General features: G+C 44.6%; 1 protein-coding gene across 5 annotated transcripts in view; it reads right to left on the reverse strand.

The window, feature by feature from the left end:
* The window catches only part of Gdpd1 (glycerophosphodiester phosphodiesterase domain containing 1), a 62428-nt gene extending 45255 nt beyond the window's left edge, over nt 1-17173 (reverse strand). For 4 of the 5 annotated variants that reach the window (XR_010055185.1, XR_010055186.1, XR_005489841.2 and 1 more), the window contains exons 1-3: nt 16947-17088; nt 5793-5835; nt 440-575 (exon numbers count right to left, since the gene is read on the reverse strand). Coding sequence is in view for 2 of the 5 variants with exons in the window: in XM_039086048.2 (XP_038941976.1) it covers nt 440-575; nt 5793-5835; nt 16947-17088 (321 nt within the window). In the remaining 3 variants the exon portion in view is untranslated. Of the gene's footprint in view, nt 1-439; nt 576-5792; nt 5836-16946 lie in introns of all 5 variants that reach the window. The other variant, NM_001044238.2, reaches the window with a different exon arrangement.
* Between the last annotated feature and the right edge of the window lie 152 nt (nt 17174-17325).

A 17325-nucleotide genomic window follows, 5' to 3' on the forward strand; every position in this document is an offset into this window, starting at 1 on the left:
GTTTGGGTTTTGTCCACCTTTTTCCTTCCTTTTTTGGAAGTCTTTTGCTGGCATGTATGTCTGTGCACGACTACTTGCCCAGTACCTACAGAGGGCAGAAAAGTGTATCAGATCCCCTGGAACTGGAGTTACACACAGTGGTGAGCTCCCATGTGGGTACTGGGAATGGAATTGGGGTCCTGTGGAAGAAGTCAGTGCTCCCAACCACAAAGCCATTTCTCCAGTCGTTTGTTTACTTGTTTGTTTGAGACAGGAGCCCAGAGTGGCTTCGAGTCTTTGACACGCCTCCTGCTACCCAAGTACCAGTGTTAGAGCTATGAGCCACTACACCAGCTTAATCATCATTTTCAAAAGTTATTTATGAAGTGACATTAGGCTCTCTTCTGCCTTAAAAACATTACCCTTAAACAGAATGATACTAATTTATGCTTTTACTTACACAGTATTTGAGATCAGAGACGTTTACATTGACCCCAGTTGACCTCTTCAGATTTGCATCATGTGACACTACAACCTGCTCATCTTTTGTGATATGGCAGTCCAGTTCTAACATGTCCGTCCCAATGGTAACTGCGCTGAAGACAGAAAAGAAAATGGCACTTTGAAACCCAGTAAATGTTTACTTTACATGAACTAGATATGAAAATTCTGATTTTTAAATTCAAAGTAATCTATGACACTGAACAGTCCAACCACATTATCATCATTCATCAATGTGATGTTGTAATCTTTTTTTTTTTTTTTTTAAGATTTATTTATCATATATGAGTACACTGGAGCTGTCTTCAGACACCAGAAGAAGGCATCAGATCTCATTACAGATGGTTGTGAGCCACCATGTGGTTGCTGGGATTTGAACTCAGGTCCTCCGGAAGAGCAGTCAATGCTCCTAACTACTGAGCCATCCCTCCAGCCCGTGATGTTGTAATCTTATATGTTATTAAAATGATGTGACTTATAATAAGTGAATCTCGTTGTCTCTTCCATTGACAGCTACGGTTAATCCTGACATTTCGATACAATGGGAAAAATAACTTGACCAGAAATTAAGAGATGTGGGTAACAGTTCCTGATAGCTTAGTACAACTTAGGGCAAGCTTTCTTCTTGTGGCCTGTATTTCCACACATATAAAAGTATCAAGATTTAAGACAGAGTGGGTGCTTTATCATCTTGATCAAGCATACTTATAGGAAGGTCTGTGGTGGATTCCTGGCTGGAATGCCAGCACTTGGGAGGAGGCAGGAAGATTACACAGTGAGAAATGAAAACAAAACAATGGATTCCAGAGAAAGGGAGATCTAGGAAGTGGCGCAAAGAAAGTATAGCCAGGTGAGCTGGAATCTCAGCATGCAGTTCCAGCAGGATAAGGAGTTCAAGGCCATCCTCAACTATGTAGGGTGAAGTTCAAGGCCAGTTTAGGATACAAGATATCCTGTCTCAAAACAAAACAAAACAAAAGCAGAAAACCAGAAGAGGAAGGGAGCAATGACAGGCTGACTTTGGAAAGGAATACAAAAACGAAAGAAGTTTGTCAGGGACAGAAATGTAACGGTAAAAATAAGGAAAAACCCTAGAGATGAAATTCAACCACTAAACTAAGTGTAACAACAGAAGGCTTCAGAGCCACATTAAACTGAAGAGTCTCTTGTGTCTCTGGTGGGGCTGTGCACAGTAGGGCTTCTCAGTAATAGGGAATCACAAATGCCTAGTAAGCATATAAGCAGACATTCAACTGCAAAACTCACTACGGAAAGAAAGTCTAGAGCTCACTTGAAAAGCTGAGGCAGGAGAATGCCTCCCGTGTTGAGTCCAACCTAGGATATACAGTGAGTTCTAGGAGACACAGAGAGCTGCCTAGGTTTACTGTGAGCGCTGTTGAGGCAGGCTCCTGTGGGGAGCAGTTTAGTAAACAGACTGTACTTGGCTTGGGTGCTGTGAGCACACCCCAGTCTTCTCTCACTTGGAAGCCCAGCTCCTTCCCCTGAAATACTTCCGCTCTGCCTCTGTATGTCTCTGTCCCTCTCTCTGTCTCTAACAACACACCTATATCCTCTAACCACTACTCGCACAGGGCTCCATGAACATGCCCTCTCCCCTTAATGACCATCAAACTCGAGTACATTCCACTCAGATGAGTCCCTGACACAACATGGTTCAGGAGAGATTCAGCCTGATTTTGTTGAGTGCATGCACAATAAGGCAAAGCCATGCCCTCAAGTAAATTTTTAGGGAGAGTCCCATATTTATCAACTCATGTCTATGCATCATTGAGTGTACATTAAAATCATGCATCATTAAAATCAGATGCAGCAGTCAGACATGGTAGCACACACCTGTAATCCCAGCAATTCACTCAGGAAGCAGAGGCAGAAGGATCCCTGAGTTCAAGGCCAGCCTGATCTATATAGTGAGAGCTCCAGGACAGCAAGAACTACGTAAGAGAAGCCTTGCTTCAAAAGAGACGAAGGTGGGAGGGGGGGAAGGGAAGGGGGGGGGAGAAGGAGAGAAGAGGGGGAGGCAGGGAGGGAGGGAGGTGCTAGGGATAGTGATGGCATCTGTAATCTCAACACCTGAGACCTAAAAACAGGAGGATTAGGAGTTCAAGGCCAGTTTCAACTACATGGGAAGTTGAGGTCAGTCTTGGTTATATGAGACACCCCCACTGCTCTCTCACACACAGAGAGACAGAGACACACAGAGAGAGACAGAGACAGACACACACACAGAGAGAGAGAGAGAGAGAGAGAGAGAGAGAGAGAGAGAGAGAGAGAGAGAGAAGACATGGAAACAAAACAAGACGCCACTGAAACAATACAGTAAACGTCCAAGGGCTGAGAAGAGGGCTCAGCAGGGATATACTGTTTGTGTGGATGACCCAGGTTTGGGTCTCAGCACATATGAGTACGGTTGAGAGTCCAGAAGAGGATGTTGGAGCCCCTGGAGCTGGAGGCAGGCAGCTGTGAGGGTCTTCTGCAAAAGCAGTACTCACTGTTAACTCTTCAGCCATCTCTCAAACTTCTAACTAAAAACAAACAAACAACAAACTTCCAAAAGGTCCTGTTAAGAAACTGATTTGAATTCCACTTATTCAACACAACACTGAAACTGTATTACTCCCATTGCACAAATATGGTAATTAGTATTGAAGTATTAGCCTAAAAACACAAAATTTATTAAGTCAGCTGTGTTTAAATTAATAGCAATGTCTTAAACACATGCACATGACATATTTTTTTTTTTTTTTCGGAGCTGGGGACCGAACCCAGGGCCTTGCGCTTGCTAGGCAAGCGCTCTACCACTGAGCTAAATCCCCAACCCCAACATATTTTGTTTGTAAAAAAAAAAAAAAAAAATCTGTGTGTGTGTGTGTGTGCGTGCGTGCGTGTGTGCGTGCGTGCGTGTGTGTGTGCGCGCGTGCGTGCGTGCGTCTCAAATAACACAGCGATCAGCCTCCAAAGACTACTTACACTGGGCTCCTTATACATGCCCTCTCCCTTTAATGACCATCAAACTTGAGTACATTCCACTTAAATGGATGGATAGATTGTAGATGGATGGATGGACAGATGAATAGATAGATAGAAGCAGAGACTGGCAAGATGGCTCAGTGAATTAGAGAGACATGTGAAAGGAAGAGAACCGACTCCTGCACAGATGTGTGCATGCACACACACAAGTTATGAGAGTCAGGGCACCGACTTAATTATTTTGACTATATACCAAGTACTACACTTCCAGGTGTTGCTAATATAACTTTCTTCTTTCTCCTACCCACACATATAAGTATCCCACTGTCCTCTGGGTATTTACCTATGTGGCCCAGTTTAATAACCTAGTTTTATTAGTTCTAAGAATCAGGTTTTGCAGGGTGTGGTGGGACATGACTGTAACCTTAGCGCTGGGAGGTGGAGGGTCAGTCTGGAATCCCTCTGGGGCAGCCTCGTCTGTGAGAACCTGCCTCAACAAGGACTTAGTTCCCTTTGCATTCGAGCAGTGCAGTTCTTTAGTTTTAGGTTCTATGCTTACCACGAAGGACGGCTGTCTCCTTTACCAGTCTTCTGCTAACGTCCTGCTTGTTTTTTGGGGTATGCTGCTCCAATTCTATTTTAGCAACCAACTAGTGAGACTTAGGAGTGTCAGAGCCTAAGCAAGATGTCAGAGAATGAGAGGAAGAAAAAAAAAAAAAAAAACCCTGCAAGAAAGCCACATGGAAGGATATTTCACAGAACATGATTTGGGGTTTTATTTCAAAATTTGTTGAGCCATTATTTGCTTGTTTGTTTTGTCTGTTGAGAGAGGGTTTCTCTGTGTATCCTTGTCTGTCCTGGAACTCACTCTGTAGACCAGGCTGGCTCTCACTCACAGAGATGCACCTGCCTCTGTTTCTCCCCCGTGCTGGAACTAAAGGCATGTGTCACCACTGCTGGCTGAGACGCCATTTCTAATCCTCAGGGCAAGAGCAGAGATCACCCTCCCAGGAGTTACATACAGAGGCAGGCATCACTTTACGCTGAAGCGGACTACTGACTGGGGAATGAAGCTCAGGCAGAGAGAAGTTTGGATACAGGGGAATTCCAATATATTTGGCTATACCCCCTGGCTGAGATGCTATCACTCAAGTTCCTGGCTCCCCAAATTCTGGCAGCAGAGCCACAAACTGAGGATCAAGTTCCTCTTGAAGTCACTCTATCACCGTTGCCATAGAACTCTGGCTGTCTGGGAGTCACACAGCTGCCTGCCCCTGCTTCCCCAGTGCCAGGAAGAAAGGTATGAGCAACCTCTGAGAAGAAAAATAATCTTTAAGATGTCACTAAATGGTGAAAAGCAGAAATTTAGACCAAATTCTGCTGGGATGTGGGAGTACCTCAGTCATGGAGTGCGCGCTTAACATGCAGAAAGCTCTGGCTTCAATCTCCACCACAACAGACAAGCAAACCCTCCTGGTTAGCTCTAGCTACATAGAAAATGTTTCCAAATTGCCTAGGAATGTGAGACCACCCTAGTGAACAGAGGAGGGGGGTACCCCATCTTAAAATGGCTTAAAATTACATTAGAAGTTTTTTTTCTCATTAAGCGTAACTAGGTAATGTCTTCTTTTCATTGGCCTTGCTTCATAACCGGTTTTGGTATTCAGAAAGAGGAAAACAGGCTGATGGTAAACACTGGCTCTGAGACAAAGAACAAGGGCTCCAATCAGTGTCTTCTGCAGCTTTTACTACCACCACAGAGCCTTGAAAAGGCCTCTGTGTGAAATATGAATCCAATATAAACAAAACCACTAACTCATCTTATTTTTTTTTTTTTTGTTTTTTTTTCCAGAGCTGGGGACCGAACCCAGGACCTTGCGCTTCCTAGGTAAGCGCTCTACCACTGAGCTAAATCCCCAGCCCACTAACTCATCTTATTAAAAACTAACATCAGCACACAAGAGGATCCCGAGAAGAACCCTGGTTGCAGGACCTGCTCAACAGAAACTCCTGGACACAGAGACACTTGGTCCTGTTCCTCAGCAGCAGCCAGGGTAACAGCTGTCTCACTCGCTCTTTCTGTACGCTCGCTGTCTGTCCCTTGTCCCAGATGTCTGCTTCTAGCTCTGTAAACCGAGTCTCTTTGGACCACTTTTACAATTATGCAGAAGGCAAACGCTCTTTGTAATATTTCAAACTATAAAAAAGGCATTTCATAGAAACAGCTATCACAAGTGAGCGGCACAAATACACTGCAGCCCTCTGTGAATCCTCATCAATTCAGTGATAGGCTGGAAACAGAGAGGGCCTTGTGCTGTACTCACTGCTGGAAGGCAGCCATTGTGTTCTCCAGGTTTTCTCCAGCACCTGTGGAAACAGGGAGGGTAAAGTTCATTTACTGGTCCTGTTGAGTATTCTATTTCTCTAGAAATGAGAATGAACTTTTTTTTAAGTGTGTGTGTGTGTGTGTGTGTGTGTGTGTGAGAGAGAGAGAGAGAGAGAGAGAGAGAGAGAGAGAGAGAGAGAGAGAGAGATGGGTGAGGTGGGCGGAATCCTGTTTTCCAGTCTTTTTTTAAAAATCAACAAATATGTATTTAAAGGATTTCAGATAACGGTTCCTTCACTGTCCATGGAGGTCACTGATGTCCCTACTGAACCCTTTTTTTTTTTTTTTTTTTTTTTTTGTGGGACTGGGGATAAAGTTCAGTTAACAGATTGCCTAACTTGTATAAAGTCCTAGATTTAAGTGCCAGTACTCTATGGTACTATAAACTAGGCATGGTAACCCATGTCTATAGGCCTAGAATTTGGAAGGCAAAGAGAAAGCCCAGGAGTTGGAGGACAGTCTGGGCTACGGCATACAGGCTTTATTGTTTTTTTAAATTTATTCATTTTTAAAAGGGTTTATTTATGTAATGTATATGAGTACACTGTAGCTGTATACACCAGAAGAGGGTATCAGATCCTATTACAGATGGTTGTGAGCCACATGTGGTTGCTGGGATTTGAACTCAGGACCTCTGGAAGAGCAGTTGGTGCTCTTAACCACTCAGCCATCTCTCCAGCTCCAAATTTATTCATTCTTTGATATGAGTGCACTGTAGCTGTCTTAAGACACACCAGAAGAGAGCATCAGATCTCATTATAGATGTGAGCCACCATGTGGTTGCTGGGAATTGAACTCAGGACTTCAGGAAATGCTCTTAACCATTGAGCCATTTCTCCAGTCCGAACACAGTCTTTAAAAACAGACAGACAGACAGACAGACAAAGCTAGCCCTCTTTAAATGAGCTGCTGTTAAATTCAGTTGTCACTTCAGCCCACAATTCTTTCATCTGAACTTCTTTTATGTCCACCTGGATCATGGGCATCCCTAAAACACCTTCAAAGTTCCCCCTTTGTGATCTTTGCTGTCTAATTTTAAAACCAGTTTATTTCAGGATCCATTTTAGGATAAATGATTTTTCATCAACTGCTGGCATGCAAATAAGGTCTATTAGCATTATAATATAAGAAACTATAAGGACCTCACAGGGTCACGATGCGGGCTGGGAGGCCTCCTTTCTACTCAGAGACCATCTACCCCAGGCACTGCATGATACTCATCCACGATGACCACAAGGTGTTCAGATTCTGTAAATCCAATGTCATAAAAATCTTGAAACCTGAAATCTTTCCAGGTCAGGCAGCCTTCCAGAGAGCAGCCTGGGAAATGACACAGGGAGAGCCACAGAAGAAAGCTGCTGTTCAGTGGAGAGTTGAAGAGACACAACAGAAAATGCCGTGCTGAATGTACAGCGAACAGGTTGAAGAAAAGGTGAGAGTCACAGCAAGTTCATGGTGTCAAAGCTGGCAAATGCCAGTTTAACCTGTGAACAGCCACAAGGCCTAGAAAGCCAACTACGCCAGAGTTGGATTTCTATCACATTGTCTTTGGAATCCTCAGGGTATTTCCCCCCTTGTTTTAAAAGACTGGTTCTCACGTAGTCCAGGCTGGCCTCCAACTCCTATGTAATAGTGGATACACTTAACTCCTGATTCTCCTGCCTCCACCATCCACGTTCTGTGATTACAACATACTCGGTAGTTTTTAGGGGTTGTACTTGCAAGCACACATGTGTGCGTGTGCGTGTCTGTCCATAAAGGCTACATGCCTCAGCATAGGGTTGTCAGATGGCAACGTCAGGCCTGCTCTCCTGTGTCTGAGAGTGTCTGTCGTTCCCATTGCTACAGCAGGCCAGCTGGTCCTGGAGCGCTCATCCCTGCCTCCCCTCCCCTCCAGGGAGCGCTGGAATCACAGGTGCGAGCTACATCTGTACAGCTGGCTTTTCCAGGGTTGTGTGGACTCAGACTCCCATCCTTACAGTTGCCCAGCAAGCGCCTGTACCCTCAGAGCCACCTCTCTAGCTTCAATTTTCAGGTTTGGGGGACGGTATTTTGAGATAGGGTTTTAGTCAGGCATGGTCGTTCACACCTTTAATCCCAGCACTCAGGATGCACTCATGGATCGCTGTGAGTTGGAAGCCAGTTTGGTCTACAAAGAGAGTTCCAGGACAGCCAGGGCAACACAAAGAAACTACCTCTCGGGGTTGGGGATTTAGCTCAGTGGTAGAGCGCTTGCCTAGGAAACGCAAGGCCCTGGGTTCGGTCCCCAGCTCCGAAAAAAAGAACCAAAAAAAACAAAAAACAAAAACAAAACAAAAAAAACCTACCTCTCAACAACAACAACAAAAACTGAAGGAAAAAAAAAAGGAGATAGGATTTTACTTTAGAGCCTAGGCTAGCCTGAAACTCACTAAGTAGCCTAGGCTGGCCCTCAAATTCTTAGTAATCCACCTGCCTTAGCATGCAAGAGCTACCATATTCAACATGAATAAGAAAATCCATAGGTGATACAGACTTTTAAAAACTGTGCTTACGGGCTGGAGAGGTGGCTCAATGGTTAAGAGCCCCGACTGTTCTTCCAGAGGTCCTGAGTTCAATTCCCAGCAACCACATGGTGGCTCACAACCATCTGTAATGGAATCTGATGCCCTCTTCTCGTGTGTCTGAAGACAGCTACAGTGTACTTATATATAATGAATGAATAAATCTTAAAAAAAAAAAAGAAAGAACTGTGCTTACTGGAGAGATGGTTCAGCAGTTAAGCGCACTGGCTGCTTTTCCAGTGGTCCTGAGTTCAATTCCCAGCAGACATATGGTGGCTCACAACCGTTTATAATGGGGTCTGATGCCCTCTTCTGGCATGGAAAAGTAAGTACATATGCAGATAGACCACTTATGTACATAAAATAAATAAATCTTTGACTGCTCTTTCAGAGGTCTTGAGTTAGATTCCCAGCAATCACATGGTGGCTCGCAATCATCTGTAATGAGATCTGATGCCCTCTTCTGGTGTGTCTGTAGATAGCTACAGTTTACTTATATATAATAGATAAATCTTTAAAAATAAATCCTGTGGGCTGGAGAGATGGCTCAGTGGTTAAGAGCACTGACTGCTCTTCCAGAGGTCATGAGTTCAATTCCCAGCAACCACATGGTGGCTCACAGCCATCTATAATGAGATCTGGTGCCCTCTTCTGGCCTGCAGTCACATATGCAGGCAGAATGCTGTACATAAAATAAATAAATCTTAAAAAAAAATCCCGTGCTCACGTGATAGTGAAGAATACAGCGACAACTAATACATTTTGTGCATGATTTCGACTTGTGCTACGGCAGTAGAAACTTTAACTGATGGTGCTTTTTGAGTCGGGAGGGAGATACTAGGAAGTGACCCCAAATATGCAAGACATGTACAGCAGCTACACACCCAGACATTCACCGATGCTTTGTACCACTGGTGAAGACACCACAGTAAAGAGGTAAATAGCATCTTGTGAACACAGTTTTGACCTTGCAAACTGATGTAAGAGTATAAGGGACCCCAGAAGTCACACACCATCTGAAGATGACAGAAGACTCAGGGTTACTTTTGGGGACAAAGGGCGACAAACTGGGAAGGGAAACAAGGGCATTTTTGATAGGATCTCTATGTAGCCCAGGCTGGATTCGAACTCTAAATCCTCCTGTCTCCTGGATGATGGAGTTAAAGATACACTACTCAGCTGATAGGGTTATGAAGAACAGTTTATCAAGTTCTAGAAATACTCTAGCAAAAAAATTTTTCTTATTTAGGGCCAGGCATGGTGGCACACTCCTGTAATCCCAGCACTCAGGAGGCAGAAATATAGTGTTTGAGTACAGCCTGGTCTACATAGTGAGGTCTGGGATAGCCAGGATTTCATGGAGAGACCCTGCCTCAAAAAACCAACCAACCGGGGTTGGGGATTTAGCTCAGTGGTAGAGTGCTTGCCTAGCAAGCGCAAGGTCCTGGGTTCGGTCCCCAGCTCCGAAAAAAAAAAAAAAAAAACAAAAACAACAACAAAAAAAACCAACCAACCAACCAAACTTTATTACATCATTTAGTGTGTGTGTGTGTGTGTGTATGTGTGTATGTGTAAATGTGTATGTGTGTGTGTGCGTGTGTGTATACATGTATGGACCTGCATGCAGTGTACAGTTTTCCCTACAACCATGTGTGTTCCAGGAATTAAGTCCAGGTGGTCAGAACCGGGAACAGGTGCCTTTACTACTGAGCCCTTGTCCCAGCCATCTAGAAATGTCCTGAATCTTGAACAGCTAGCTAGGTATAAACATATAGGGGATGGGGAACAGTGCTTCCAGTAGAGAAGAATTGATGAATTTGTACGAGTATATATTAGGAGCAATAAGCCAGTCACAGAAAGGCAAGCACAAATATCATACATTCTTCCTTTATGTAAAAAGGCCGGTTCAGTCAGGTGTGGTGGTATATGCTTTAAACCCCAGAAATCAGGCTGGAGAGATGGCTCAGTGGTTAAGAGCACTGACTGCTCTTCCAGAGGTCCTGAGTTCAATTCCCAGCAACCACATGGTGGCTCACAACCATCTGTAATGGGATCCGATGCCCTCTTCTGGTGTGTCTGAAGATAGTAACAGTGTACTTATAATTAAATAAGTAAGTAAATAAATAAATAAATATTAAAAAAAAAAAAACAACAAAACCCCAGAAACCATCCTGCCCCTGTCTCCGGAATGCTGAGACCAAAGCTGTGCACACTGCACTAACTTTATGTCGTTTCTTTCTGTTTTTTGAGATAGGATCTCACTATGTAGCCCTGGCTGGCCTGGAACTCTGTGTAGACCAGGCTAGATTTAAACTTACAGAGATCTGTCTCCTCTGCCTCCCAGAGTGCTGGGATTAAAGGTGTGTACCACCAAACACAGGTTGTCCACCTATTTCACTAGGTCTCCCGTGACCCAGGCTGGTCTCAAACAGACTACGTAACCAAAGATGACGATGACCTTGGGCCCCGAGACCTCTTGCTTTCACCTCTTGCGTGCTGGGACCATGGGTATACCTACATTACAAGTGGCTTTATAATCTGTGTTTTTATTTATTCATTTAATTTTTTCCCAGATAGCGTGAAAGGATGACATAAACTCCATCTGCCTCCATTTAAGGACCAGGCCTAATTTCAAAAGGAAGGTTCCAGGGACAGACCATAAAATCCAGAAACAAGGTCACAACCCCTTCCCAATGAACAGCCTGGGAATAACCACAAAAATGGGAAAATATCTTAACTCAGAAGGGGCCGTCTGTGCTGGGCAGCCCTGTCTCATCCCACGGTTAAACATTCATGACACAGGAATGTAGACCACTGGTCACCTATGAGCCCTAGCATCCACCAATGAAATTTTAGATTAGCTAATCCTTCTAGAGAGTTTCCCTGCTTCCCTATAAGAAGTCCTGTGCACCTTTGTCTGGGGTTGCTATTTTGTAGAATGGTTGATCCCCATATGCTGGTAGTTTCTGCAGAATAAACGCTTTGTCTTTGCATACGGTCTGAGCCTGGGGTCTTCCTTCAGCCATTTTCAGACCCTTACAAGGGTCTCTCTACATAGCCCTGGCTCTCCTAGAACTCACTATGTAGACTAGGCTGGCCTTGAATTTATAGAAATCTGCCTGCCTCTGTCTCCTGAGTGCTGGGATCAAAAGTGTTTAGCACCATGCCTGGCTATAATTTGCTTTCTTTTTTTTTTTTTTTTTTTTTTTTTTTTTTTTTTTATAATTTGCTTTCTTAAGTGTAGAAATGGTGGGCAATTTCCTTCATGGACATATGCCATTATGCCATTTAAAAATGTCTGGTGAAGGGCTGGAGAGATGGCTCAGAGGTTAAGAGCACTGACTGCTCTTCTAGAGGACTTGAGTTCAAATCCCAGCAACCACATGGTGGCTCACAACCATCTGTAATGGGATCAGGTGCCCTCTTCTGGTGTGTCTGAAGACAGTTACGGTGTATACATATAAATAAAATAAATAAATATTTTTTAAAAAATGTCTGGTGATAACCTTCTTTCTATAACTTATTTATTACATCCACATTTAGTTTGTTTCCATTTTTATTTATTTCCGATAACAGAGTGGTGAAGATTTAAACATTTATTTCTCAGGGATCCCAAAATATAGCCAAGGATGATCTTGATCTTCTCCCCGCTCCCCCCTTTAAAAGACAGGGTCTTAATATATATTTCTGGCTGATCTCTAACTCACAGGTATTTCCTGTCCCTGCCTTTCATGTGTTCACATTAAAACCTTATTAACTGATTAAATTGCTTAACTATCACCAATACTGAATAGGTGATCAAGAGGCCTGGAGATGTGGGTTGGGGTAGGGAGTTTGCAGTGTGCAGGAGGCCTGGTGCAGACAGGACACTTAGCACTCAGTGTATTTCATTAAAATCCTCACAACCATCCGTGAGTTAAGTTTCCCTAAGGACTTTAATGGCCAGCGCGTGGCTTGGTGGTTCGCGACCATAATCCCAGCTTTATAAAGCCAAGGGAGAATTGTGAGTTTGAGGCTAGCCCAGACTACTACACAGTGAGATCCCAGCTCCAAAAAAAAACAAACTGCCACTCCAAACAAAGCGTTAGTTAGAGCCACAGAAACAGTCTTTGTGAGCCTGCCTTTGTACCATGAACTAGGCTGCAGACTTTTATGTTACTCAGACATTCCCTTTGATAGGTAAACGATTTCCATAGTCTTCTGTTTGCTGTAAAGCTAGGAGGCAAACTGCAAAAGGGCTATGCCTGGAGATTAGACTCATATGGTGAAGCCTGAAGGGTAACCGAGGGACTAATTAAGAAACAGTGTTCTTCTCCAAGGAATTACTTAGTGCAAGGCTTCCCTTATGAATTTGCTAGAATTCACTTTCTCTCAGACAATAATCACATGACTCACAGAAACAGCCTAATTAATTTTTTTGTTTCTCTCAGTAAGTAACTACAGTTTCCAGACCTACAATTAAACAATTAATTCGGGGTTGGGGATTTAGCTCAGTGGTAGAGCGCTTGCCTAGCAAGCGCAAGGCCCTGGGTTCGGGCCCCAGGTCCGAAAAAAAGAAAAAAGAAAAAGAAGAAAAAAAAAACCCAATTAATTCTACGAACAAGCAAGATCCTTTCTTCTGTTTTCTGGGCAGGGTCTTGCCCATTCATTCCAGGCTAGCCCTGAACTCACTACATATCTCAGGATGACTGAACTTCTATGTCTCCGTGTTTCAGTGCTGGGCAGTCCTAGCTCATCCTATGATTAGATTATCTAATCTATCTAATCCTATCATATCTGGCTTATATGGCCCTGGGGATGAAACTTGGAACCTCATGCATGTTAGGCAAGTTCTTATTACACATTATTTATTTCATGCAAGTCGGGTGAGAATAACATGTCATGTTGTGCGTATGCGGGTCAGAAGACAACTTGTCTGTGATAAAAACAAATAAGCAAAAACCCACAACCTATTATTGAAAGCAGTGTGAGGAGGAAAGGGTTTATTTCAGCCTACACTGCTAGATCAGAGTCCATTACTGAAGGAGGCGAGGCAGGAATTCAAGCATGCCAGGAACCTGAAGGCAGAAACTGGAGCAGAAGTCATGGAGGAACACTGACTGCTTTCTGACTTGTCTCTCACAGCTTGATTAGTCTGCTTTCCCATACTATCTGGGACCACTTGCCCAGGGGTGGCACTGGCCACAATGGATTGGGCCCTCCCGTGTCAATCATTAGTCAAGAAAGTGCCCTACAGACTGGCCCATTGGCAATCTGATGCAGGCATTTTCTCGATTAAGATTTCCTCTACTCGCCAGGCAATGGTGGCACATGCTTTTAGTCCTAATACTCAGAAGGCAGAGACCCGCAGATCTGTGACTTCAAGGCCAACCTGGTCTACAGAGTGAGTTCCATGACAGCCATGGCTACACAGAGAAATCATGCCTCGGGGAAAAAAAAAGAAAAAGAAAAAAAAAGAGAGAGAGAGAGAGAGAGAGAGAGAGAGAGAGAGAGAGAGAGAGAGAGAGAGAGAAATCCTCTCCTCCGATATATGTCTAGGTTTGTATCAAGGTGACAAAAACGGCATATCATGTGAGTCCTCCCAGGGGTCAAATTCAGATTGTCAGTTGACCCCTTCACCTACTGAGCCATCTTACCAATCATTGCTCTGTACCGCAAGGTGGCTTCCAACTCACTATGTAGTCAAGGATGAACTTGAACTCCTGATATTCCTGCCTATACCTCTCAACTGTTTTTGTTCTTTAGCCATTTCACCAGATGGACCAGAATGGCTTCACACTTACATTCTCCCTACCCCAGCCTCCACAGTTTGAGGGCTACAGCCCTGTTAATTTTATTTATTGTCTCACTGTACACTTTTATTGTATGTATATGGCTGGGCATTTGTCTGCAGAGGAAAACCTCAGGTGTCATTTCTAAAGTCCTAACACTTTTTTTTTTTTAAAGATGGAATATCTCACTGGCCTTAAAGACACCACATAGACTATGTCAGCTGGCCAGAGCCCCAGGGACGTGTCTGTCCCCACCCGTCCAGCACTGGAGTACATGAGCAGACCACTGCACCCAGCATCTTTTACACGGGTTCTGGGAATCAAACTTGGGTCCTCTTACCAGCTGAGTGATGATCTCCCAGGCCGCTAATGTTTTCAGTTTATATTCATTTCCCCTTCTTTACGTAGTGTTTCCTAATTGTTTGTGGTCAGTTCATCTTTGATAGGGTAAAAAAAGGAAACACTTCATTTTGCATCCTTACGCAGGATTTTTTTTTAACATTAATTATTTTGTGTGTGTGCACACAGGTACATGGAAATCAGACAAGTTGTGGGAGTCAGCTCTCCTCTCCCACCATGTGGGGTCCCTCGGACCAAACTCAGGTTGCCTGACCTGGCAACAGGTGCCTCCACACATCTCCCGGGCCGTGATCTAGATTTAAATGGTATGAAGGCAAGCAATATTGGTCCAGCTCCTTCTATAACCTTTCGGGTGTTTTTGTCTATGAATCCACATTGTAGTTATTATCTGGCTACCATTATACTGCCATTAACACCCTCACATACATGATGACATACAGTGTGTTAGTGTGTTGTTTACAAAACCAATGCAAAAATATGACGACATGCTTCTGCCACAAAAGAACAGTCTTCAAAGGGAAGACTGACGACACAAATACCTGGGATGCCAGCACTCAGGAAGTCTGAGGCAGGAGCATCTCAGATTCAAGACTGTTCTGCTCAGAGCCAGCCTGAGTTACACAGTAAGTAAGACTAGTAAAAAAACAAAAACAAAAAAACAACAAGAAACAAACAAACTGGCAAGGGCTGGACTGGATAGATATCGATAAATCATATCAGTTCAGATCCCCAGAACTGGTGCAGGAGCCACAAGTAGTAGAACCAGCATCTGGTTTGTAATCCCAGCGCCCCTACTGGTAGAAGGGAGGCCAAACAGGAGAATCTCCAACCCCCAGCTCAAGCTTACTGGTGAATCCAGCCACGAACAACAAAAGGCTTCATTTCAAACACAGCGAAACACAAGGCCCAATATGTGATATTGTTCTCTGACCTCCCCACATGGCTCTGTATCATGTATGTGCCTACACTCACAGGCAAACACACCACCATACACCTATACGCAGACATATTAATCACCAGCAACTGGACATGGTGGTGAAGGCCTTTAATTCCAGCACTTGGGAGGCAGAGGCAGGCAGATCTCTGAATTTTAGGCCTGATCTACAGAGTGAGTCCCAGGACAGCCAGGGCTACACAGAGAAACCCTGTCTTGAAAGGAAAACAAACACAAAGTGGGAAACTGTGTTTAACTGATTACAATGTACAAAAGAATGATCATGCATTTATTTCTATGACATATCTGTCATAACTGAAGTCATGGTCCCAGCATAGTTGTCCCATTGCTGGGAAGGCAGAGGCAGAGTTCTCGACCAGCCTGGTATAGTGACTTGCAGACCAGCCAGCACGCCATAGCAAGACCCCATCTTTGAGAAATCTAAAACCAAAAATCATTGTGGTACTCCAACAAATTTTATAGTATACAAGTTTACCATTGAACTGTACATTTCGAGCAATTTTAACCCGGTGCCACATTCAACCTAAAGAAAAGTTTAAAGTGACCGAAAATTTTCATATTTTATACCTTAAGATTGAAATATAATGAAGACACGTTATTAAACAGCAACGAGAAATGAAGACATGGCCTGTTCTAGGAAATTAGAAGGCAGACCGGACTGGCTTCAACCCTTATCGCAATATACTTTTGCAAGAGAAACTTATTTTTAAAAAAATAATAATACTGACAGATCATAAGCGAAATCATATTTTTGTGTTTCAGAAGCCTATTAACCATTGCTGGGGTAAATTGTGCTGTTCAAAAATCAAAATAAAAACCAAAACAAACAAACAAACAAACAACCCCCCCCCCCCAAAACCCAGGTGCTAGGTTTAGAGTCCTCAGAATCCGAACCCTCCAAGTTCCCTGTTCCACTTCAGTTCAAGCTCTGTGACCTTGGAAAACGTCCCTGGTTTGGAGACATTTCTCTCCAGAGCTCAGTTATAAATGCGTGGAGCGTGGGCCAGGTCACCAGGCATCGCAGACTCCTCAGCATGCTCCAGGTACTCGCACATCCTCAGCTCTGCCGGAGCCCAATCTCTTCCCCACGGACTCAGCCACCAGCCTATTCCAAGCACTCTTCCTACTTCCCCCTGCGGTATCTCCTGGATCTGCACCGGCTTTGTGCCAGGCTGCCAAGAAGGGACCTCCGTATCATCCTTCTTCCATCGGCTGAGGAACGCCCCACTTCTGTCTCTCATCAGGCGCTTCTCCTCCTCACAGAAGCCTAGCTTCCCAGAGACGCCCACCAGGACTGAGACACGAGACCCCTTTCCTTCCCTCCCCTCCGGACGACTCGTCTGAGGAAGCACTCCAGTTCCAGGAGCACATTCTTCCTCAGCCTCTCCAGAATCCCCACCCTCTACCTCCTGCTAGGAAGCCTCCCCCATCCCCGGCCATCCGTTTCTGGGGACCCCTCTCACCTCCGCGGTGAGAGATGTGCCTACTGAGGAATCGCTGTTTCTTTCTCTGGTGGAGCAACGCTGGGTATTTAAGTAACAAGAACGAGGTGACCAAATACCCTCCCAGAGTAGAGAGAAGGCAAAAAGCCGCGGTGGACGACATCCTTGGTCACCGCCTCCTGGGCCTGAGCCCCGGACTGTGCTGCGATGGTAAAAACGGCAGCGGCGCCGGCGGCTGCTCGAGGTCTGCTCGCCCTCACCCGGTGCCCTCGGCGCAGCGCACTTGTTCTTGCGGGCTCAGCACGCAGGCGCAGTCCGACCCCAGCGCCGGAGCAACAAAGGGGCTCCGATACGCAGGCGCGCTGCGGCGCGGAGCGTTGGCTGTCCGGCTGCTGCGGTC

Source organism: Rattus norvegicus, chromosome 10, assembly GCF_036323735.1.
Source record: "Rattus norvegicus strain BN/NHsdMcwi chromosome 10, GRCr8, whole genome shotgun sequence".
Classification (NCBI taxonomy): domain Eukaryota; kingdom Metazoa; phylum Chordata; class Mammalia; order Rodentia; family Muridae; genus Rattus; species Rattus norvegicus.